This window comes from Aythya ferina (assembly GCF_964211825.1).
Source record: "Aythya ferina genome assembly, chromosome: 1".
Lineage (NCBI taxonomy): Eukaryota > Metazoa > Chordata > Aves > Anseriformes > Anatidae > Aythya > Aythya ferina.
Genome location: NC_140296.1, coordinates 81,563,906 through 81,588,947, shown reverse-complemented (window position 1 = coordinate 81,588,947; position 25,042 = coordinate 81,563,906). Strand labels below are relative to the sequence as shown.

At 39.4% G+C, this 25,042-nt stretch overlaps 1 protein-coding gene across 5 annotated transcripts in view; it reads left to right on the top strand.

Moving 5' to 3' along the window:
• Positions 1 to 25,042, top strand: part of SH3KBP1 (SH3 domain containing kinase binding protein 1) — a 219,217-nt gene that overhangs the window by 139,791 nt on the left and 54,384 nt on the right. For all 5 annotated transcript variants that reach the window (XM_084505543.1, XM_084505541.1, XM_084505542.1 and 2 more), the window contains one exon: positions 19,599 to 19,674. In XM_084505543.1, the coding sequence (XP_084361669.1) occupies positions 19,599 to 19,674 (76 nt within the window). The remainder of the gene's footprint in view (positions 1 to 19,598; positions 19,675 to 25,042) is intronic.

Here is a 25,042-nt window from a genome sequence, read left to right as displayed (position 1 = left end):
ACCGGTCAGGTTGCTGTGCTCCAAGTGTTTGCCCAGTGCTAACAATGTAGAATATAGTGGCCCTTGTCTTTTAGGGTGATCAATAAGCTCTCTAACTGGAGGCAAAACTGAGGAGTTGTGTGGAAACCCATTGATTTTATCGGTGTGCAGAATTCATTGCTTTGCTGTTCTTTGTTCTAAAAATCACAAAAGCAGATTATCCTAGGGAAATCAATGATGCAGTTGTGATAGTTTAATATGAGCAGTGCCATCAGAGCTTTCTTTTGTGTTTTAAAATAAAAGAATCAAATACTGTTCCTTTGTAGTTCTTTTCTTTGCCTGTTTGCATCGATGAATCGACTGCTGGCCGTATTTGCTTTCTAGTCAGAATAGAATCAGATTCCTGAGGTTTGGCTCTGTCAAATTCCCATTAATGATAGCTGTAAGTGAGCTAATTGGCTATGCTACGTGTGACAGGAACTGTAGCTTGCTCACATGAATTTTTAGAAGAAATGCAGTATGTGTACGGAAATGTTGTATCTCCTTAGAAAATTTAGTGTAGCACTATTAAAGTTGTATGGCCAAACAGAAATGTCCATTTCACATTTTTTCCTTCTGCTTGTGCATTTTCAAGACATTTATACAGGCGCTTATTTTTTTCCTTCTTCATTTTGTAGTGGCTTGTCTTTAACTTGTGTTTCTAGCTTGCTCTTCCTTCCAATATGATCTATATGTGCTGTGCTTCCATTGTTCCAATGAGCTATCACATTTTCCTCTCCCGTATCTAAAAATAAACCTCTAAAAGTAGAAGAAAATTAATTTAACCAACATGCTCCCTAGTCTGAGTTAACTGTATCGGGTTGTTTTTATTGAGTTGTAATTTCAGCTGAAAATGCTGGAGGCCGTGATAGGTGAATGCAAAAGAGAAGTCCTAAAAAGTCATTTTTATTTCTCTGGAAGCTGTCCTTACTTATGAAGAAACCATTGAGAATATCTTTTGCATTTTCCATTTGAGATGTGTTCATAGTTTTCTTCAGGCAAGATTTTCGTAGTTAGCTAGCTCTGGTGAATTCGAGCAGAGCTAGATTTCATTAGCAGCCTTTGGTGAGGTCACATTAGTGTTTGCCAGAACTTAATGGAAATTATATCCAGCCATCAAACTGGGCAATATTGCAGCCACCATAACGACTTAATATAAAGGAAAGGCTGTAATGGCTCTAGACCCAGCAACTAGTTAACTGCTGTTTAGGGATCCTTCTCACTGCAAGACGTGACATAGCAATCTTTATTTCTGCATGTATTAAGTATATTGTGGAGAGGGGAAATGGAGAAGAAATAATGAAAGTAGACAGAACAGCTAGAAGGGCTGGAAGATGATGCCAATTATTAAATCTACCTGTCCAAAGTAGTAAGATGGGAAGTCATAAATTCAGGGTGCCTGTAAGATCTGGGTTTCTATTTTGAGGCCATGACCCAGGGATCCAGAAACTGTGATGATGAGGTTTTGTTGCCAGTCAGGTCTTTGCCACAGCTGTTATGTCAATTCCTGCCTTGTTGCTTGCACAGATCATTTTTCTCCTTAATTTTGAATTGTCATTTAAAAAGAAATCTTTGAGAGATGCAAGGTCTTTGGCATTTCCAAGCTGGCTTTTGTTGGGTTTGAGCTCAGGTGTGCGTGGCCAGCACTCACTGTGTACGCTGGATGTCCTGGGAGATGCTTGCACCCCTAACACAGAGATGTGAGAGACAGCGGTCAAAATCCTGAGATAATTAAAAAATGGATGTGAGCAAAACTACCTGGCACTGAATACAAACACTAGTAAAAATGCTTGCTGAGGCAGAGAGCCTGCAGTGTGAATATCAAGTGGTTGTAGCAGTTTGCTCTTGAAAGCACAGGTTTCTGGCATTCGTTTATTCAGGAACAGCCATCAGAGATGGCAGCAGTCGTAGCAAGCAGCAGCAGCGTGTCAAACCCTATGTGGGAATGGGGGAAGCATTCAGCTTGTTCCAGCAGCATTTGTGTTTCGCTTTGAAGTCGCTGTCTGTGCAGTTTGGCATCCCTGCCCTCACCACTTTTTAATGTTGACTTGTGAGTAAAGCTACGAGGGGAGAAGGTCCCTGCTCCCTCCTGAAGCTGTGCTGAGAGCAAGGCTGCCTCTGCAGACGGGGTTTGTTCCTTCACCGGTGTAACCCTTCATTTCAAGGGCTCGGTGTGGAAGCAGGATTTGTGTTTCTTCCATTACGCAGAAATAGCACACGCTTGCAAACAGCAAATTATGTTCGTGGAGCACTGTGGAAGTTCTAACTAATGTCTCTTCAATATAATTAGCCTTTCTGGAGTAAATAATTCACAGCAATAAGAAGGAAAAGTAGGTGAAACATGGCCAGCTCTTGAAATGAGTGGCAGTCCAAAAGCAGCATGCCTCTTTGAGTCAGGGGAGGCTGACTCAAAACAGGACTTGGTATCGAGGGAATAGAACAGGAAATGGAAAATTGGGTTTAAAGAGAGGAACAAATTTGATAACTCTGGCTGGCAGTGAGTCTCTACTGAGTCACTGAACTGTGATACTTAAATGAATAGTGTCTCCTGACCTCCTGTATACGTCCTGCGTTTCCATGCTATCCCATTAGTGAGCTTTGCTTTCACGCTTTCTCACACTGGTTTGTGAAATGTTCAGGCTGCCCAGACAGAGCTGTTCAGGTATTGGTGACATAGTTCAGATTACCATCAGTTTGCAACAGCAGTTTCTGGCAGAGGAAGTTAGCCACACAATGTTTTGTGCTGCTTGTGACTTTTTTAGGCTTTTGTTTTCAATAAAGCAGCTCTTAGGCTCTAAATAAATGCAGGATAGCTATTGCCCATGCCACAAAACCTCATTGGCCTTTATTCAGAAAAGATTTGTTCGTGTGAAATAAGTACATCCAGCATATGCATGAAAACGTTTTTCAACTTATGTTCTGGACTTGAGCTCCTTGAATAGCATCTAAAAATAGAAGCAGAGTAATGTAGAAGTATTGCTAGTACTAGAAGTCGCTCCTAAAAGTGATGTGGAGAATCTGGTCTGTTCTCCTGGGGGAGAGCACTGGGCTTCTGCCAAAGTGAGCTCCTTTGGAGGAGAGCAGGCAGGGAGCGCTCCTGATTTTTCAGGAGTGGTTTTGATTAGGAAGTCTTAGGATGCTGTAGTCTGAGAAACAGGATGTATAGGTTTAAGCTAATGCAATTTTATTTCATAATAGGGACAGAGCAAAAGTATATACGTCCTACATTGCTGTGATACATGATGCTGTTGCGTTGTACTTTGAAGACCAGTAGTTTGCTAAATCACATGAAAGCCCTCGTTTTCAGTTAAGTCTGTACCATTCCCAAGACTTATACCCCACAAGCATTTAAAAAGGAGTCATTTAAAGATGAAACAAGACAAAACAAACCCACTGTGCTTTAATAGTTCAAAATAAAGTTCATTTCCTGAGTTACAGTGATATTTGCTGGAGACATAAACTGAGTTTCAATGAAAGATTGGTTTCTTGTTTCAACTTCAATACAGAGAAAACGCTTTAGAAAGTAGCAGTACTGACATGTAGGCTGGCTATATTTGCTGTCTGTTAGGCATCAGGAGAACAAGCTCACAAATGAAACTGTCTAATACTAGTCGTAAAATTTACCTAAGTAAAATCGAACTGATACAAATTGATACAAAATATTTAAACTAGTGTAATCAAGGCATTAGGAATAAACACTTTTATAAACAGTGTCTTAGTGTTTCTAGGTCAAATGAGATTCTTTTTCTTGCTTCACTTGCATTTTGTCAGATAATAAAACTTTGATTTTTAATTGCTATGTCTGAGTGGTTAGGCTTTTTAAACTTTGGAAAGATTATACAAATTTAATGAGATGACATTTAATCTTCTTGGCATGCATGAACTTTGAAAGTTAAAGAACAAATACTGTTGTACAAAAAAAAAATAAAATAATCTATCTGACTTTGGAAATTACCTAAATAACTTTCATGGCTGCTGAGGTATTAAAAAGATTTATGAATGTGAGCTGGACTGTCTATAACCTGGAAATTGCCAAGAATAAAATATATACAGTTATCTTTTGCTATCTATTCAGCTTCATTCGTTTGTGGAATTTTTCTTAAGTGGTTTCCTTTTTAAAATTTTCCATAATCAAGGATTATCTTTAAAAAGACATACATGATTGTATTATTTATATTTATACATATTCATAAAATGTATGCATTATAAATGTGTTATGGCTTATTCTTCTCTCTACAAATAGATAATAATTTCATGCTTTCTGGAACTGATAACGATGTGTTGTAATACAACTTTAAAATAATTTGTGATTGGAGAACAGAAATCCTCAGGAGGTGGGTTGGCTGGCTCAGGAGGCGTTCAGACTTTGCTCTGAGTCATTACTGAACCTGTTCCGCAGCACAGAGCTGGCACAGGGAGTGTGCTGCAAGAGAGGTTACCTTGCCTGTGACACATCATCTTGGTCTTTTCCAATCTTTAAAATATCCTGAAATATCCTGGCCTTTTTTCCAGAGATATATACTTGCAGTAGTAGTAGTCCTACTCGGATCATTTTAACTTTGGTATAAGAGCAAAGGGGATCTCAGAGATCATTTAATCCAAGCCTCTCAAACAGATTAGGACCAAATATACATAAATAATTCCCAGGGGATGTCTGTTGTGTTGTTTTTTTTTGTTTTTTTTTTTTCCCTTAAAATGGCATCCTGTAAAGAAAACAGGGAGGATATACAATTTATTTCATGATCGTAACAGAAAATATATTAAATATCTTGGCTCTGCAAATTAAATGTTTTCTTGTAGTTTTTGTAGGAAGCAGAGTGAGCAATTTAATGGCCTCCCCGTTAAAACCTGCATAATGTCCAAGTTTATCACATCCTTCCTTACGCTGTTTCTTAAAACCAGGGAACCTTTTTGTTTGTTTCGATGTATGAGTTCAGTTTTTCTTGTCTCAGAGTTGCGTTGGCACTCCCATGAGAATAACTTTTTAGAGAATGGGTGTGTGTGTCTAGGGAATGCGTTGACTATTCACGTGTATGTACATTGTAGACGTGTTTGTGTGTGAACGTGTCAACATTTTTCTGAGGTATTTAAGGTCAGATGGAAGTGAGAGTGTGTACTATGTTGTGGTTTGCTTAAATATAAATATTTAATTTCTTCCAAATTATTTGAGAAGCACATGATGTGTTGTCCTCCCCTGCCCTTTTGCATTCATTTTACATTTGAAGGTTTGCGAGGTGGAAATATTAAGAATTTATAAGACTTTCATGGAAGAGAGCATCATCTTAATGGTGTTGCTGTTTCTTGATCGTCTTCCTTTAAAAGACAAAAACTCAAAACAAAAACTTTTACATGATGTGAAATATCTTCTCCCCCCACCCCAAAATAGAGAGACCAGTACATTCAGAATTGCTCAAAAATTCATTTTCCTGTAGAATTATTTGCATTACTTCTTATCTGTACAGCCTAGACAAGAAGCCCATATACATCCTCCCTTATGTTGCCTTTCCCAGCTCTCAGTCTCATGAAGCCAGGAGAGCCGACTGGCCTGGGAAAGGAGAGGAAACTTCTAACTTAAGAGTGAGCAGAGGTAGGAAAAGCTCCAGATTTCCTGTGAAATAAACAAGTGGAACCTTTGTTTCCCTGGGATGGCCCGAAGTGTGAGTCAGTGCTAGGGCTGGGCTCCCACCCTTGCTGGGCTGAGCTCATGCAAGGAAGGGGCAGGACTCCAGTGCTCGTCTTGGACACTTTGAGCTGCTGAAGGGCAGCTGGGCTTCACAATGGGAGAGGAGGTATTTCTTTTACAATTAGTTGCTGTATTTTTTTTTTCTGTCAATATTCAAAACTCTTTTGCAATATATATCTTCTGCAAAGCACAGGATTCGACTGCAGGGTTCCTTGGTAGTTCTGCACAGTTTGTAGATGCTGGCTAGGTAAAAAGAAAAGAAAGAAAGAGAGCACTGGGGATCCTGAAGTCCATTTCTGCTATAGAGGAAGGTATTAAAAGAGGGGGTTACTTTTGTGTGAAAACACATTCTGTCCTGGCTCCATTTAGCTTAAGTTTTTTTCCTTTCGGACTGTTTGGCCATTAAGCTTGCACAGATGTTTTTTATTTCTATATGACTTGGTTTCAATTTTCTTACTCTAAAGAATAATGTAACCTCGTAGTTAGGCAAGAATAGTTGCACGGTCTTTAGGATGTGTTGCTCTTTCAAATGTTTGCTTATTAAACAAAAATTATCCCCCCCCTCCTTTTTTTCCTTCCCAAGTGATCTAATAAAACGGCACTTCTTTTTGGCAGAAAAAAGAGGAGGAGCTTTACTAATCCCTCTTCTGTGTGAGGTGACATTTGGAGTCTTTTGTATGAATGAGGAAAACTGATACGAATGATTTGGAGAAAATTGTATTGGGATAATAAAATCTAACTGGAAATTATCCTTTCCTTCAAGGAAAACTGAAGTCAACTGATGCTTGTAAAAATTTATAGAAAGCTGAATGGAGAGGCACCAAGTAAACTGCTTAATTATTTGCAGATTCTTTGGGGACTCTGAGTAGAAATGTGAAAAATTTCTTTCAACTTCTGCATTTAACAACTGAAGTCAGTAAACAGGGTGGAGGAATGAAGCTACAGGTTTCCTGAATTGTTTCTCTTACAATGTGCCATGGGTCTTTCTCTTTTCTGCCTTAAAAAAAGAAAAGAGGAAGGAGGAAAAGAGGAATACAGAAGGATCCTAGAGCAGCCAGACTCTCTGTGGGCTTAAGAGTCTGAAAGCCAATTTCTAAGTTGCCTTTTAGACTCCTATTTTTTTTTTTACATGTGTTTCTGTAGTAAGGCAGTGACATTTGATCTTAATAAAATAGTTCTTAAATGCCACGAATATAAGCTTACATTATTAAACTGAGTTGACTAAGCGCTTCATAAAAACGTCCCAGTAAAAATCAAGGAGGGGGAGAGAGGACTCAGCTCCTGGGGAGGAAGTCCTGATGCAATAGGGCCTTGTAGCCAAGTACAGCCTGCTGCTGCCTGGGTTTTGCTGGGTGCCGGGCTATTTGCCATGCACTGGCCACCCAAATAGCAGTAGACCTCCGTGTGTCCAGCTGACAGTTTCTTCTGAAGCAGTCTCTGTACCTAAAGCACTTGCTGAAAAGAAAAGCTAAACCACATGATATTAGTCATTTTTTCATTTGTGTTTCAAGTTTCTGAGCTTCATTCAAAGGAAAATAGATGAAATTCCTGTCAGCTGAAAGAGAACTGGATGGAGATGCTCATGCATTTTGCTTTGTCACTTGGTGCACTATATTTTTCCCTGCAAGGATTAAGTAATAGTATATCACTCCTTAGCCTCAGTAACTTATGTTAAGAAAAGAAGAAATCTAAGGTCAAAATTGGAAAAATATTTGCTGACAGCACAAAGTCTGGGACTGTCTGCATGACAGTATGGGTTTAGTCTTTTTTTTTCTTTTTTTTTTTTTTAAATCATTGGATTTGAAAAATATAATTGAATAGCTGCTTGGCAGTTTGTCAGCATTGTAACTTTCACACAAGAGTAAAGTAGCATTGTTACTACTTTAAAATGAGGACACTAAAGAAGAGCCATTCCGTGGTTTTTGTTTTCTTAGATTATTTTTTTTTTGAGAGATTAAAGTAGCTGAACTGCTTTCCTTACTTCTGCAAGAGGGAGTGTAGATCTGTGTAACTGTTGTAAGGTTCATTAGTTTTTGTAAAAGAGAAGGTTTCATAACAGCAGTTTCTGTACTGGATGGTACAATCTGGTTCATGCTGGTTATCACTGCAATCTAGATGGATTGTTCTCCTGGGAGAGTAGAAAGGGATTTCATTCACAATGTGCAGCCTGATTAAAGGATCCTTCCCAGAGGAGACAGAAATTAATTGTGAGTTGCAACCTGCAAATGGTAAAATTTCTGACAAGGAGTGGAGGGGGACAGGATCCTTTACATTTGTGTAAACCACACTCAGTAAAAGGGGAAAATTAAAAATAAATAAAGCACAGAAGAAGGAAGACTAATCTGCTGGAAAAAAAAATAATAAAAAGAACTTTCTTTGCAAAAGCATCTTCTACCATTGCAAATCTGTGGCTTGAGGAAGAAGCTAAATGAGCCTGTTCATGCTCCTCATTTCCATGTGTATGCTTCCAGTACTTTGAGATGAGGCAGTTGGGAGCATACTGTGTAGCTTTCATCCCATTTTTGCTTTTTTTTAATTTCATTTGCTAAAGTGTTTTTATTCCTCAGTGATTCTAATATGTCTTGCTCCATTAGTTTCAGCAGCATCTACCTAATGTAAGCTCTTGCATTCACTTTCTCACCATTAGCCTTTTATGAAGGCAGATTTGGTGTTCATTAACCATTTAAAACTGACAGCCTAACAGCATCAAGTGTCAGAAGTCCAAATTTCACAGAAATAGGAATCTTACAAAGCGTATGAGTTGAGATACATAGGTTTCTCTCCTGGCCAGCATGTCAAGCACATGAGGAGAAAAAAGCCTCTCCACTCCCCTCCCTGTCCGTAATTTGAATTTTTAATTTGTCAAGATACCAAGTTATAGCAGCTTTGGAGTCTGAACTGATCTGCCCGTAGAGCAGGTACGCGGTGGAGAATGATGATGGAAAAAGCAAAATGAGCACTCTTCTGCTCTCCAAGGTACCCAGAGTTCTAATGAAAATAACATTTCATCATTCATATTCATTGAAGCCTTTGTTCCTACACATTTTTCTGTCCAAAAAGTTAAAACAAAATTTCACATCTCATTTTTTACCTACCTTATTTCTTTGAAAGTTACTTGAAATAGCACATATTTCTGTGGTGACTTGCATAAAGCTAATGAAGATATTCTTCATCTGTGTTTTGTAGACTGCTGGTGGTCTGCTAAACACCTGCTAGTTTTAGTGCACGGATAGCTGGATTGGACATTTGGTGCTGGCTCAGGTCATTTCTTAATGGAGCTCAACAGCTGGAAACAAGAACTACAGTAATTTTCCATTTAAGCAGTTCTGAATTCACTGAAGAGATGTTTTGTAGTTGAAAATGGGAAGTTTGGAATCTGTGAAACTGTCTCTCTAATTAGATGTCTTTCACATTATGAAGGTTTGAGACTCTCCTTTTAATGCAGAAATATAAATTACATGAATGTAGAGGATGTAAACAGCTCCAGTTTGGCATGAACATCAGTATCACCACTGAGGGAGCAGCGTGTATTCATACAGTGAAATACTGAAATATTGTGCATCTGAAGACACCTTATGTCTGTAACACTTTCTCAGAGAAAACCAGAGGCAGTTAAAACCTTTTCAGACTACGTGACAGGGCCTGATTTGTTCAGCAGGTAGGTAACTTGTTAGGCACACTTGACTGACAGTGTTGTGGTGCACATAATTCACCTTACAGGTCACAAAAAGTTTGAGATGTCTGAAGAGGAAATACAGTTGTGTATTGCTGCTCTGTGGGTTTGTTTTTTTTCATTACAGTAGCTGTTGCAAGTCTTTGCTTTTTATAATCTTTTAGAGTTATAGTAGGTTTCTGGACTGTTGGAACTACAAAAGAGGGACCAAGGAAACAGACTGATGGTATGCCATAAATCTCTCAATTGATTTTATTTTTTGTAGTGGCCTACAAATGAGAGGATTTAAATTAGCCTCAAAGAGTTGTTGCTTTAAATTTTTGAATAGTTTTCTATTTATTCTCTCTATATATTTTTCTTCTCCTTATGAATTTATTTTGTTTTTAACTGAAAAAAGTAAGTTAGTTTGATAACATTTGGGAGTAAGAGGAGTTTGAGTAAGCCTTTGAAGTTTCTCTTATGGAATTGTGGAACCATTGAATATCCTGAATTGGAAGGGACCCTCAAGGATCATCAAGTCCAACTCCTGGCTCTGCACAGGGCCACCCTAAAGTCAAACCCAATGTCTGAGCACGTTGTCCAAATGATTCTCGAAGTCCAGCAGGCTCAGTGCCATGACCACCCTCTGGGTGCAGACCCTTTCCCTAACCCCCAGCCTGACCCTCCCCTGTCCCAGCTCCATGCCGTCCCCTCGGGTCCTGTCGCTGTCCCCAGAGAGCAGAGCTCAGCGCCTGCCCCTCCGCTCCCCTCGTGAGGGAGCTGCAGGCCGCCATGAGGCCTCCCCTCAGCCTGCTCTGCTCGGGGCTGAGCAAACTAAGCGTCTCATGTGTTATCATTTTGTTTTTATGTCACCTTGCTTTATTTAGATGTACATTCTGAAGTGTACTGCATTCAATATTCCATTTTCATACGTTCAAAGAATGAGGTTTCCAGGAAATTAGAAGATCTTGTGACATCTGTAGTTCAGATGAGAGTTGTGCGTAGGCTGGTATCGTACCTTCAAACAGAGTTCAATACCAGAAAGCCTGAAGTGTATGAGAACAGGGTAATCTTACAGAGAAACTCCTGTGGTGAGTGTTCACAGCCTGCAGTGGTGTTTAATTCTGTTTTTAATAGCCTTAATGGATTTTTTTTTCCTAATCAGATGAAGTAGTCACATACTCATCACACATAAAATTTCAGTCTCTGTAACTTCCTGTGGAAGAGTGCCAACCAGCTTGCATACATGTTTTGGGAAGGAGTACCTCCCTTTGTTTTGAACGAGGTACCTGCTAATTTCATTTGATAATCCCTAATTTGTATTACTGGAAGAGATAATAAACAAGTCCTCCCTAACCACCTTCTCAATGCCCCTCCTGATTTTTATAGACCTCTGTTAAAGCACCTATGTTTATCCTTTTTCCTGGATGAGGGATATGTTCCATAGGTTGGATTGTTCTTGCTGGCTTTCTGTGTTTTCCAGTTCCTTGAGGGACTGAGGTGGGTTATGCATGTGAGAGAAAGGAGATGAGAACTGCACACTATGGTGTTGGATAGATTTATACAGTGTTTTGCTAGCACATTACAATGCATTTTTTTTCCCTTTCCAAAGTATTATCAACTGTGTGTTCAAAGCCTGTCATGTCTAGCTCAAGATAGCAGTTTTTCTCCAAATGTATAATTTTACTTTTGTCTGAATTAAATTTCTGTTTTCCCCCTTTTCTGGCTGATCTGTGAACATGTGGAAAACAAGGGCCTTGATCCAGATCCCCGAGGGTTTCCACTGGTCTCTGGGATGAAATCCTGCCTTTTGTTTCCTGGCTTTTAATTGGTTACTTATCTGAGTTAATCCTTTAAGAAACAAAGAAAAGAAGACAAACAGTAAACTCTTTTTAAGCTACATTAGTTTTTAGTGTGGACTTAGGTCGCAATTTCAGTCTTCTTCAGGAGACAAAAGCCTTTTCATTTGTATGTTTTAATGACAATTGCTGTGAATTGGTCATGCAAAATAGAAACGAGCATATTGGACTTGCATGCAGACAGCATTGTATTGCTGAAACACCAGTGTTTATTGATCAGATCCAGAGCTGGATGCTATTCTGATGGTTAATATGCATGGGCTACACAACTAACATATGTAAAAATAGCAACTGCTGCGGGATTCTGTTGACTGAATGTGTTTGTGATGGTGCTAGTACTCAAGGTTTATTCCCAGTCTGGAGTCTGACAGGCATTACTGGGACGTGACCTTTCTTGTCCCAAAGGAGAAGCCCGGGTGAGTTACACCCTAAAAGTGCTGTTTACCTGCAGTGACTGGCCCATGTGTACACATCTGTTTCACAGGTGATGTTTAAGTGAAATGAACTCCATTTTGAATAATTGAGAGCTACAGCATATTGTCATTTTACATCTCAATGACAACACCAGATGAATACCATTGTACTGAGAAGTATAACTAGATTGATAAATTGCATGTAGCTCTAACAGCAGAACTGGGTTCTATATGAAACCATAGATTTGGAGATTTCCATGCTTTTGAATGGCTAAGGTAAATTATCATTACAATTGTAAGTAATTTTATATAATGTATTTAGTAGATTAAATTTAGTTAAAACAAGATAAAAACAATAACAATAAATAAATTTAATTGTAGCACCTAAAAAAAACCAACAACACAAACACACGCAACCCCAGAAAATCTGCCAAGGAACTTATTGCCCTGATCATCTTTGCTTCTTTTTCTTTTAAAGGAGGTTTTCCGAAAAAAACAAAAACAAAAACAAAACAAAACAAACAAAAAAAACCAACAATTATTACTGTCTGTCTCAATGGTGATTTTATATGCCTCCTTTGTACATCATTTCCAAATATGTTTCAACCTAATTACCTAAAGCACCAGTAAATTTTTTCATTAAATATTTTAGAAGTTACGGTTATTTTGAAAAATATAATGGTTTATAATCAAAGTAAATGTGACTAATCCTGAAATATTTAAATATTTTCATTCCTGTTTTGTTCTTAAGTCTTGGTATGGCTTAAGTAGTTTAACTGATGAGAAGAGGCTGTTTTGCTTTTTTTTTTTTTTAGCTGTAAAAAGTATGCCAGAAGGCTAGGAATCCGAGAAAGATCAGAAAACAAGGACCCAACAAAATCATGTTTTGTTCTGAAATTTCCCTTATTTGGGCACCTGTGTGCTGTTTTCCTTGGTTTGTTTACTTTTCTGCTTGCTTGTCTGCTTGGATTCCAGTGTCATGAGTTTCAGTGCATCACGGATACAGCAACTGTAAGATGCTCTGACACTTGGTACTCTATTTCTAGGGCACCAAGTGAATCAAGTGTATTGTAATGCAATCATAGCCTGTTTATCTCTCTCTGGAAGGAGAATTACAGCATAGTAGCAGGATTTAGACTAAAATGATATTTTTGTCTCCATTTTTGTTCTTTTGTACTCAAGAAATAACATTTGTATTTGGGAAAAATGTATCAGTTTCTAGGTGAACATTAGAATACATTTTTTTCTCCAGATACTTTGAGGTTTTTTTGCATATGCAACCTAATTCCAAAAGCCTTTAACATTCAAGGAAGGTGTAGTTGTTGACTACTTCAGTGTTGCTTTCTCTAAAGCTGTGCTGCTGTAGTAGCCAGTTTCCAGAGGGGACTAATATTCGTGAACAGTTAGGGGTCTCCTCCTCTTCCAAACTGTTGATTGTTGACTTCAGACAACTTGCTTGCTTTGTCCAGACTTGTTAACTGTGGCAAGAGTCATGCTGCCAGCTGAAATTACACAGGTTTTCAAGGAGATCCAGTGGAATGAAGGCTTTGCTTTTGTTGCTTTGGTAAGACCAGAGTTTTATTTGGAGGGACATCTTTTATGTAGAGGATTGCAGATTTTCTCCAGGTAGAGAAGAATTAAGGTGCCAGCTGTTCATATGCCTCTCACAGCACCTAAATACAGGGTTTTACAACCTTGTAATGGAAGGGTAAAATCTTTCATACATACAATCTCCTTAAAAATAAAATAAATAAATAAAAAGGGTTCATATGTTGGACATGCTTGAGCTGTAATTCAGGAGACGTGTTCATCCAAGTGAAAAAAGTGATTTAGTGTAGACACTAGTTGGAAAAAATGCACTTATGTCTTCTGGAATATGGGCTAAATGTGAAAATCAGTTATTTTCAGATTGTCTAATATGTGGTACTATGCCTAACTATTTGTGAAGAAAATAAAATCATAGAATCATAGAATCATTAAGGTTGGAAAAGACCTTCAAGGTCATCTGGTCCAACCATCACCCATCACCAATGTCACCCATTAAACCATGTCCCTAAGTGCCAGGTCCAACCTTTCCTTAAACACCCGCAGGGACGGTGACTCCACCACCTCCCTGGGCAACCCGTTCAATAATAGGGCAATAATATGAAATTTAAAAATACTTTTAATTGCTTTGTCATCTATGTTCTGTTTAATCTTTGTCAAACATCCTGCTGATAAACTGCTGTGGATGTATGCCACACCTGATCCTGTGGTCACGGTGCCCATTCTTGATGGAAGTATCATCTGGTATGTAGAGCAGTGTACTTGAACGTCTTTCAGATTTCACCTTTTGAGTGACATAGAAGCCAGCATTATTGCAGCACCTCCTTGGACTGTCCAAAATGTGATTCACTGGCCCCATGGACTTAGTGAAACACACTCTGAGATGCTTACCATGCCCTCCTGATGAGCTCGGGCTGGTGTAAGTGAGCCCTGCATCTGAGTTGCACCTTAGGCCTATGACTGTAAATTTTCATGCCTCAGTTTTGTCCCAAAAGTTTGTGCAGCTGTTCAGTGAAGGAGATAACACTCAGACTCTCTCTTCTTCTTTCTTCCTCTCTGCAATACTTTTAAACACGGTTCAATCCCCTCTTCTCTGCAGACAAGCTAATGCTGTGGCAGTGGCAGCAGCCGAGGCATTAGTCAGCAGCCAAGGGTGGCTCCAGTGGACTTGGCCACCTTGTGTGGGTGGCCTCGGGCTGTGCCAGGGCTGTTCCCTCTCCCTTGCTCCCAGCAAGTGAGTTATGAGACGTGCTGCATCCTGCCTGTCTGCTCATACTCAGAGTAAACCTGCAGCAGGAGAATAAAAACATTTTTACTTGCCTGTGCTTGTGACAGTCTGGTCATAATTGAGGGCTTGATGAACACTAATTTCCTGATCCATTCATTCACCTAACCTAGTTTCAAGGAAATTACCCTGTGTTGTGGCTGGAATTTCCTCATAGATGATGTCAATAGACATGCATGCAGCTTTGGGCAACGCTGCTCTCTATATTAGCTGTGCATCCATCGGGCAGACTGTACCTATCCAGCTGATACTAAAAATACTACTCGTAATAGTTCAGGAGCATGTGGATGGTCTTTCCACCAATGTGTAGATGGGTAGAAAGTAGGTATGGAGGAGGAAACTATTTAGACAGCTGAGGCAATCAAATGAGCAGGCTGGTGCATAATCACACGTTCCCTTAAGAAATTTTATTTTCTCTATAAAGGCTTCTTAAAATTTCCATTCCCCTCTGAAGTGCCATGGGGTGACCTTTTAGGAAAACAGTTAACACTGTCCTTTTGGGAAACCCCAGGATAGTAGCTCTTGATCATACTGTCACTGAAAGCATTTCATGTGAAGCTGAGTGCTGGTATCATGGGAAAAACTGAAATTCTGGACATTTCTCTCATTTTATAAGTCTCTGACAAAGTAAGGACATTTTGACATCTGAAAGCCTCAGTACTTTTTATGTTTGGGCTCATTCAATTCTCTGGTAGTCCAGGTAGGAAATTGATTAGGTAAATTAAACACTTGAAACACGTTGGAAAAAGAATGATTTGGCTTCTCCCTCAGAACGCCAACTTTATATGTATTCCGCAGGAGGCTTGTTTATGCTTCTGCTCATCCACAGCTGGAAGAATCCAGTAACCATTTCTGCTTCTTTGTGAAAAAAAAAAAAAAAGACAGTTTCAGACTGGAGTATCAGAAATACCCTAAAGAATAATGCTTTTATAGTGCTACTAATAGTGGCCTTGGATTTGCACATGAATCTATATAGATAGGTGTGTGTGTCTGTGTGTATATATATATATATATATATATATATATAACTCTGATGTATATAAACAACATTCAGAAATAGTAGCTGAATGTTAAAAGGAAGTATTGTGGTCAAAGAAACAAGGCACAGTTCTTCCCCTGACCTAATCACCGAGGTTTTCTGAAAGGTCTCAAGATCGGTAACTCTCTTCCTCCTATGTATAAAAGCTCCAGTGTGTTTATTTATATTTTCCCTATTCAAACTGACGAATTATGTTAAGCTTAAAAACATCAGTGTTTCCAGCTCATACAGCCTTTTTTAAAAATTTTATTTTTTATGAATTCATTAATGTCTGATGTCGTCCTTAAGAATATCTTCATGGAGAAATATTTTCAAATAGCAGTCCCAGAGGATGAAGACTTCTGTACACTTTCCTTAACAAATCCCAGTGTTGAGTAAATCTTTTTTTTCCTTTTTGCTGAGTAAATGAGCTGTTGCTCGGAGAAGCCCATATTTGTTAAGGGAGCGTGAAGATAAGTATGTACCTGCAGAACCAAGAAGTCTTGACCTAGCTGGTGCACAGGTGACAGTTCAATAAGAATTTTCAGATGAAATGTCCTAGAGACACAAGACCTGAATAACAAAGGTAAACAGACAAGCCAGTTTCCAACAACAACCATAGAGAACCCTGAAATACAATTTTAAAATATCCTGAAGGAGGAAGCTTGAACACAGATCCACTTTTTTTCCTCTGGCCAGGGTTGAATAGTTGTAGGGAAGGGCCGTAGTGCCCTCAAGTGAGGAAAGTGACTTGCATCCAGCCCATTACGTGCTCTGCTTTTCTTGTTTTGCTCCCTTCTGTCACAAGGTTTGCCAACAAGCCAAAATACATAAATGAAGGGAAATGAGACTGTTTAGATTACACTGTGACCTCATCCAAGAGACTTTGTATGCCACCTCAACCATTTCTGTAATCACTGTTAATTCAGTGTTGGAGGAAACTGCTCCACAGTGATAGGGGTTTGCAGTGCACCGTGCTGTCCTCAAGGCCACTTCTGTTTGCAGAACCTGTGATTTAATGTCCTTCAAACTGGCTTCATAAAACCCTGCAGGTTTTTGACTGGCAGGTTGCTGCTTAAATCTATCTCCTCCCTCTGAATATCTGTACACCAAATCGTGGTCGTTATTCATGCTTTTATCAGCTGCTTCTGCAGCGAGAGGACACCTTGTCCCCTTTCATCTTTAGGTTTCACTTTGCAGGCGATTAGAGGGATTTGTGCCTGACAGCTACATGATCTAATTACACTCGCCTTGCAGAAATAGTGGGATTAAGATTCTGTCCATTTTGTTGATGCATTCTGGTGCGTGTTGAGAGGCAGCCTGGCCTTGGAGGCCGGCACATCTGAACTCAGTTTCCACCACGTGCTTCTTGTGTGACAGAACAGAAGAGTAATTAATGGAGGCTGAACAAGGCTGACTGCCACCACTTAGAAAGGAGATTTACGGGAGTCAGCATACCGGAGGAGGAGAGAGGGAAACTGCAACCAGAGTGTCCCTGAAGCACTAGGCTGGAGATACTAAGGTAGAGGAGAATATGCTACGCTCTGTGCTGGTGCTGAAACCACTCTGAAGCCAAAAATTCAAGGTACACAAGCACAGAGAGAAAATGCTGAACTTGACTTGGTTTTGCAGCCTGGTGATTAGGCCACTGATGGGAAGGGGTCGTTGTGGGTGGGCTGGTTCATACTGCTCATTACTTTTTATTGCAAACATTATCGACAAAATAATAGCTTTCAAACGAGTTAGATAAATGGGGAGGGAGAGTTCATGCCAGGGGATGCCAGCAGATCTGAGGATCCTGCTGTTAGATTTTGGGTGTCTAAATTCCAAAAAGTCCTTAACCTTCTGAATCTCCTTTTGTGTCTGTGGCCCAACTGCTTGCTTCTTGGGAGTGTTGAGACTTTATTAATGCTGGCTTTATTCTTCGAAATTCTTCCTCTACCAGCCCGATAGGTAGGGATGAATATAGGGAGAAGACTAAGTAATGTAAAAGCCAACACTTCATATCACTATTTTGCAGCATAAATTAATGTATCTAGAAGGGCTTAGAGGACATCTTGTTCTGAAATAGAATTGACCTCCTTGTTATGGAAAGGAAGAACAGAGGAAAAGAAGAAAAAACTATATTAAAATCTTCAACTCAACTTGCTTAGCACGTTCTTTGCTTTCACATTGCCCTGCATACCTTCTTTAGAAGTGAAGGAGATTTTGATAAATTATGCTGGCCTTCAACTGGAGCAGAGACCAAACCATTCTGTAGTGAACAAGTCCCTGCAAAGAAGTCTCTGTGGTAGGAACGTGTGTTGGTTCAGCAAGAATTTAAGTTGAGCTTGCTTGTTTCTCCTAGCCACTGGTAAATTTAGTAGATATTTGACCTGTATGGGGGTATGAGTGATGTAGAGCAATTGGACAGGCAGAAGGAAACTCTCTGGCTTGTGTGTGAGGAGATGTGTCTTTGTCTTCCAAACACATTCTGTGCTTTATCTGTGCAAATGTCTAGTTGTATCAGATTATTCTTACAACTCTTCCAGTGGAGTTTTCATTGTTTTCCAGCTAGATCTGAGAGTCAGCTCTTCATCCTCATCCTTCTTGACTTGAAGGTTCTTCAGCACATCCAGCCCGTGCTCTTTTCTTGAGTTTTGTTGTCTGCTGATTTGCAGGAGTCTGGCAGCACTGGTTGTCCTATTACCTCCCTCATGGCCGTGGCAGATAGTGCTTCTCACTTACAATTCCCACCTCAGCAAAAAAGCTGGGAGGCTCTGCAGAGTTTTGTTCTTGATCTCTTTCCTAAGATTTCCCAAGCTCAGGATTGTCAGTAGGGTTACAAGCTCATCAGAAGTTCAGTTGTTTCTGCAGCCACCTGCAAGTTAAGCAGCAGCAGGACACTTATGGGTATTGCAGTTCATAGTTAATTTCTGACTTGTCAACACAAATTTGATGACTTTGCCTTGTGCACAGCTCTCACAACTACCCCTCTTCCAGATGTGCTTCCTTTTGCCAGCCTAAAATTCCTGTGTTTGTATTTGGCGTCTTCTCGTAGATGAATTTTGGCACTGTTAGCATACAAAATGACTAAGATGGAGCTCTTCAGAGTCTTCACGAATGTTGCAACTTTTCAGCTCCTTAAACTGCTGTACTCCTGTTGCTTCTCATACAGCCAGTGTTTTCTTTATAGTCCTCCAAGAGGTCCTAAGTGCTTTTGGGGCTAAACCTTAGCTCTCTTAGCTTTTACTCAGAAAGTCACTGAAGTATGGAGCACTTCTTGTGGTGTTTATAAGTACCTTACCAGAAAAGGATGTTGAACTATTGCTCAGGCTTTTAAGTACTCTTATCTGTATAAACAAATAATAATTTTACTCATTTTGTCAACTATACGTGGTTGGGATTTTCAAGCTAGACAGCCTTCTTGACAGGGAGAAAAGCAGAGTGAGAGGCGATAGCATGGATATAGTTATTGGTGAAGGTACATAAAGAAGAACATCAGCAATTTTATTTTGTTGTGGACAGATAATATTTTTTACTATTCTTTCAGCTTAGCTGTCTGAGCTTATTGTAATATTCTGTAAAATAGTTATTTTTTTTCTTCAAAACAAACAAAAATGGGGAATATTTAAAGAGAAGTTGTCAACTCAAAAATCACAGTTAGTCTAGAATGACTGAAATGAAAACTCCTGGTATGGAAAGAAATCAAGAGGTTTTTTCCACCCTTCTTTTAGTTTTACTTGGGGCACTGAATGGCACCTTTTTGTATGTAGTTTCATCACATATTCAGTCCACCAATGAAACTGACTTTGCCCTAAAAATGTGGTAAGGTGTTAATGTTTAAAATATTAGTCAAAAAAAAAAAAAGGAAAAGTAGTGGATCACATTATTATGAACGCTTTATCATACAAACAAACAAACAAACAAACAAAAAAAAACAAACAAACAAAAAAAAAAAACAAAAAAAAAAACCACAAAAGCCCTGCAGACAAACCTGGGTATAGTTTAATTTGCCACTGTTTCTTTGCTGTCTTTTTCTACTTCTGTATATTGTATTTCCATTGCATTTTTTTGTTGTCCAACTTCAAACTGAACTTGCAAATTTTAAAGGGGAATAATAATAATTAATTATTTTTTTTTCAGAGTGCTGGGAAGAAATTACCTCCAGCTACAGCAACTCAGGAGCCAACAAAAATAGAAGTGGACAGCAGAACAAAAAGTAGGTTTCATAGCATTTGTGTTCTTTGTGCTTTTTGCTATTAAGCCTCTTTGAAGAAAGCTGAGCATTTTTCTTTGGTTTTGGCTAAAAGAGCGTCCTGGTTATAAGAAAAGCAAGGCTGCAGATGGATATATTTAGGACAAACTTTGAGTAGGTGGTACACAGACAGAATGCTTTGTTTCACAGAATCCTCTAAATTGTTTTTGCTCTGATAATTCTACCTCGAGGTTTTCTGCCACTAAAAATCAAATTAAATTACATGATCAGCTTTCATCCTTGAGGGCACTTTGGAATTAATCAGAGTTGAGTAAGATCCAACGTCATCCGCTGTAACTTGTAGGTGGGTCAGAGAAAAATATCTCTGGTTTCAAGTGCCCTTGCTTTCTTCCTCTTTTTTTTCTTTGTTTATATAGCAGAAATAATTTCTGTGGGTGGTATAGTTTCTATGGGAAATGAACAGTGTCCAAGAACTTCAGTTTTGTTTTGGTTATTTAGACACTTAGCAGAACAAAAATGAATAATTGAATCTTCCAGGAAGAAGTCCTAGCAACTCTCGGTGGTGTTCTAGGGAGGTGTTTGTGACTAGCTTACCAAATTGTTTGATTTTACTTATATACATTTACAACTAAATGTTACCGATTCTGGTAGGAAGCAATACAAAGGAATAGAACATAGCCGTGTATTACAAAATAAATTGTTTATAATATAAATTGTGGATTTTTTAGTCCTTCTCCTTCCCCAATGTGTTTATCCTGTTAGATAGTTAACAGACAGTGTTTTGTCTCAAAGCTGAAATACCTACAGACAGAGGAAGGCAAGGATCTGGAGCTGCAGAAGAGAGGCTGACAAAAGCGTATGGTAAAGACCATGTTTACCACATGCTTTCAGTGCAGAGTTGCAGAAGTAGCTTAAATCAGCCCAGCAAGTTGCTATCCATTAGCTGCAGCACAGTAACTGACCTGCTGCGTCCCCTTAATGTTCACTTGTGACACAAGACTATTTATGTGAGTTACTGCAAGAGCTTAATTGCCCAAAGGAAGCAAGAACTTGAAATACTGAAAATCATGCAAACTTGCACCTAGAGCAAAGCTCCAGAGTGAATATGCTTTGAAGTCATCTTTCCCAACCTGCAGCTCGAGCAGGTTAAGCTGGCCCTACGTGCAGGTGCCATCAGAAGGGGTGATCCCATGGGCTTTCCCACCTGCAGCACTAACGCTTGCGTGCTGAGCCAGGCTGGGAAACAGCTGCTTCTTCCCACATCAGCTCATTCTTCTGGCAGCTGAAACCACTCACTAAGTCACATCCCAGGATACTGGGGCTTTATGCTTTTACCAAGTATAAACAAATCTGGAAGGTCTTCCGAGGAAGGGTTGGAGAGCTGTACCTTCCGCGGTGACATAGTTTGTCCCTCCCTCTTGGGCTTCAGCTGATTCCATTTTTGCCTGAGATGGTGGGGCTCCAGGCTTGCTTGGAGCCTTTAATTGCTGTGCTAAACAGATGAGGTCGTGTTCTCCAAAGGAGGGGCATGAAATACAAGATCCACAGATTGAGCTCAGTATGGAGAGGGGGCTCTTGGATATGTGATTTGTATTCCCTTGGGGTTACTGCCAGAGATGTATGCTGGAAGCAAAAGAAATTGCACTGATAGATGAGTAATGCAGTTTTTCATTTCCCACCTGTTTCTTTCCATGACTGGTGCTGTTATTCCTTATTCTTTACTGGATTTAAAACAAAAAAAAAACAAACAAACCAAAACAAAACAACAACAACAAAAACAACACATATGCTGTGGAATAGCTTGTGTAGCCAGGAAATGGGGAGCAGCACCACCTTCCTTCTCTGCACAGGGGAGCTTCAGCATGAGGTGGTGGGAGATGACTCTTCCCACATCTCAATAGAAGAGTATGTGTTTTTTTTCTTTTCTATACTTTGTATGATGGGAGAGTGTCTGGCAGCAGGGCACTTGTGCATGCTGTTTGCTCTTGTGGTACGTGCGAGATGGCCTAAATTCTGCAATGGGATGAGCTGGTCAGAGCAAAGGTGGAACAGCGTGTTCTATAGGTACATCTCCCAACGCTATGCTATGTACATTTCCCTAAGAAAAGGCCTCAAGATTTCAGGGAATAAACAGATGACTCTTCAAGGCCAAAGAGAAGACAGAAGAACTTTTACTCAAAGAGAAAATGCAGTGAAAGCCCAAAGGCTTAGAGCTTGAGTGGTCCCTTGGAAAACAAAAAAGGAAAGGGAATATCACTACCCTTTTTGGAATGAAAGAATGCATTTTTGAATAGAAGAGGGAATATCTGATTGCTTTAGGCTCGTGGTTACACAGACTTCTAGGGGACTTATTCTGCTGTTGTATTTTCAGCTGTCTTATATATCTGAGATGACACAGGCATGCTTACATGTATTTTTAAATATATATATGTACACATAAATATAAATACAAAAATCTGTGGAATGAGATTTTTTTTCTTTTTCCTATGAAGTAGCTTGCTTTCAGATTAAGTGTCTTTCGGTGGAAAGGCTGTATTATACAAAATATTTATCAATTTTCAAGTAGCTCTGCTGGATTCTGAAATTCAGCAAAGCGAAAACATTCACAGTGATTGACAGAGCTATTGTGGATTACTGAGGTTGCAAAAATGGAGTTTTAGTAAGCATATGGCAAAAAAAGCAAAGACAGTAAGTCATGAAGTACAGTGACCATGGAACTTAATTTGATTACTCATTCACTGATTATTTACAGTTCCTGTTAACCTATTACATAATAGGAATACCCAAATCCTTGCAAGCCACTAATCTTTTTTTGCATGATGGTAGAAAGAGTATAAAGAGTATCCAAATCTGGATTAATGAGGTCCTAATTAATTCTTTGTTGTTGTATTTTATGAGGTGGTGTTTTGATAGTTTGAGTCTGATGAAGTTCTATGAAAACATTTTTTTGGTACAATCCATTTATGAGTCTTGAGGTCAATGATTAATAATAAAACCAAATTCTGCTGAGTGCATTGGTTTTTTGTTTGTTAACTTGGTTCTTTTTCTTTCCATCTGTTTTGTGGTTTCGGTAGCTATGTTGTAATTTTTCACTAGACTTTGTAGGTTTTATTCAATTTCAGAAAGCTTTTATATGAGCAGTAGTTAAAAAGAGGAAGCTTAAACTCAAGAAGCGCTAATTTAATGCTGCTTGTTTCCTTACAGCATTACTGTGTGTGTCTGTATTGATTGTAGTATCATTTAGACTTCAATGATTAAGCCACAAAAATCAGGTATATGGGGTTGTTGTTTGTTTTACTAAAAAAAAAAAAGTATCTGTGAATTGCTGAAAAGTTAGACAGGTGGACCTGTAGGAAGGCTCTCTCTTGCTGCCTTTTACATAAGGTGTTGCATGCTAACCATCCCCCTAAATCATCCAGCTCTTTTTAGAAGATAGTTTGTGATAGATTGTTTAACGTTTGGAGGGGTCCTAAGCCTTTTCCCTCAAGGAAGCATGGGCAGTGAAAGGCAACTCGTAGTAAGTACCTGGTTCCTTGTTGCTGTCGTCTCTTGCAGCTCCTGAGCTATGAGGATGATGCTTGAAAGGGTAGTCGTGTTTCACCATGGGCCCTTAGGGGACTGTCAGAGAAGCTAGCAATGGCTTAGCTCTTCCTTCCAAAGGACAGGATTACAAGGGATGTGGGCAGAGAAAGCGCTTGCTGATGTGTCATCGTTGTACCTAGCCTCGATCAAAAATCCCAGGAGGCACTCAAGGGTTCATATCTTCAAATGGGATTGTACCTAACCCAAGCCCTCTCAGTTCAGAATGTGTCAGGCCAGAAGTGAAACATCTTGCCTTAGATCCAGCATGTTTGAGGTTTAAGACATATGGCAAGGTTCATCTGCTCACTCGTTCCCTGGGAAATGTCCATCGTACAAGGCAGGTTGCTTTCTGTTGCCTGGGAGGAGCTGTGAGTATGCAGGGAGAGACTCTGGGGGCTGAAAGACTGAATTGTTGATGGATTAATAACTAGGACTGGAAAGCTCACGAATATCATCTTTTCTCCTCCCTTAGTGTTTCCAAGATGTCTGCTGCTGGGGGCTGATGGGGAGGTATATTTTAAAAACATGTCTTTAGGTCAGGGGAAAGAAAGAGAGGCTTCTGGAAGAACCATCTGTGATTTATAAACCCAGCCTTGGATGTCAAATGTAAAAATGGGATTTATCATCCACAGTTAAGGGATGCATAATATTGGCATTTTAGTCTACAGCTTCAATTTGGCTGAAGCCTATTTACCAGGCTAGTAAGAGGATATATTATTTTGACCTTTAGGGTTTTGTTTTTTTCACTTAGAAACCCCCCCAAATTCAGAAAGTTCCAGTGTAGTCTCTGCTGTGTTTGAACTCAGTATTGCCTTTTATCTTTTTTTCCTTCCTATCTAGACATCACTGCTGAAATTACGTACTTTTATATCCTCTTGCTATATTGAGCTCTGCTGAGTAAGGACAATTTTAGTACATTATTGACATAGCCTATTTGATTTTTCTCTGCTTTTATTAATCTGATTTGAAACGTTCATATTATTCTGGGTCCTGTTTAGTTTCGGTTTTACTTACTTAAATCATGTTTACTTACTTAAATCATGTTGGCCTGCCATTCCCATGAGAGAAGTCTGAAAGCTGACTTTGTCCAGTCACTATCAGCATTGCAAATCCGTCAGTGCTCTTGAGACCTGGCTCTGTCACAGTGTGATCCAGAGGGTCCTCACTGTGCAGGGGAACATAATGATTTAGTGTATGTCAGTGTGAAGCACGCTGCAGGAATCCAGTCTCCTACTGCTCATAAACCATCTTTGTTTGTTTTTTTGTTTGTTTTTTCCATGGCTGTGCCTTTAGCCCTTCGTTCTGGTGCCAGCCTTCAGAGCACGGGGCAGCTGTGAGCTTCCCCCTGCTCCCTCTCAAAAGAGTTGTCTCCTGGCTTTTTATGAACTGCATCAGCATTTGCCTGGGCTTAAGATCTGTTTTTTGATGAGTTGTTTTTCTGTAGTTTAATTCCTTGTTTTTCTGCTATCCAGATATTTCAAAAAAAATAATAAATATATATATATAATAAATAGGGAAGGAAAAGAAAGAAAAAACTCAAGAGCTTAGCATTGAGAGCAGAAAAGCCATGGGAGAACAGAGCTCTTGGTACCATAACTACTAGGTAAAGTTTAATAGCCATATCCTATGTAGATTTATGGAATCATTAAGGTTGGAAAAGACCTCCTAGATCGTCTGGTCCAACCATAACCCCACCACCAACCATGGGTTCTTCAGTCTGGTCTGTATCACAAAAAGGAGATGCTAAGCCTGTACCCAGTAACCAGAGGCTTCACAAAGTGTGTGCAGC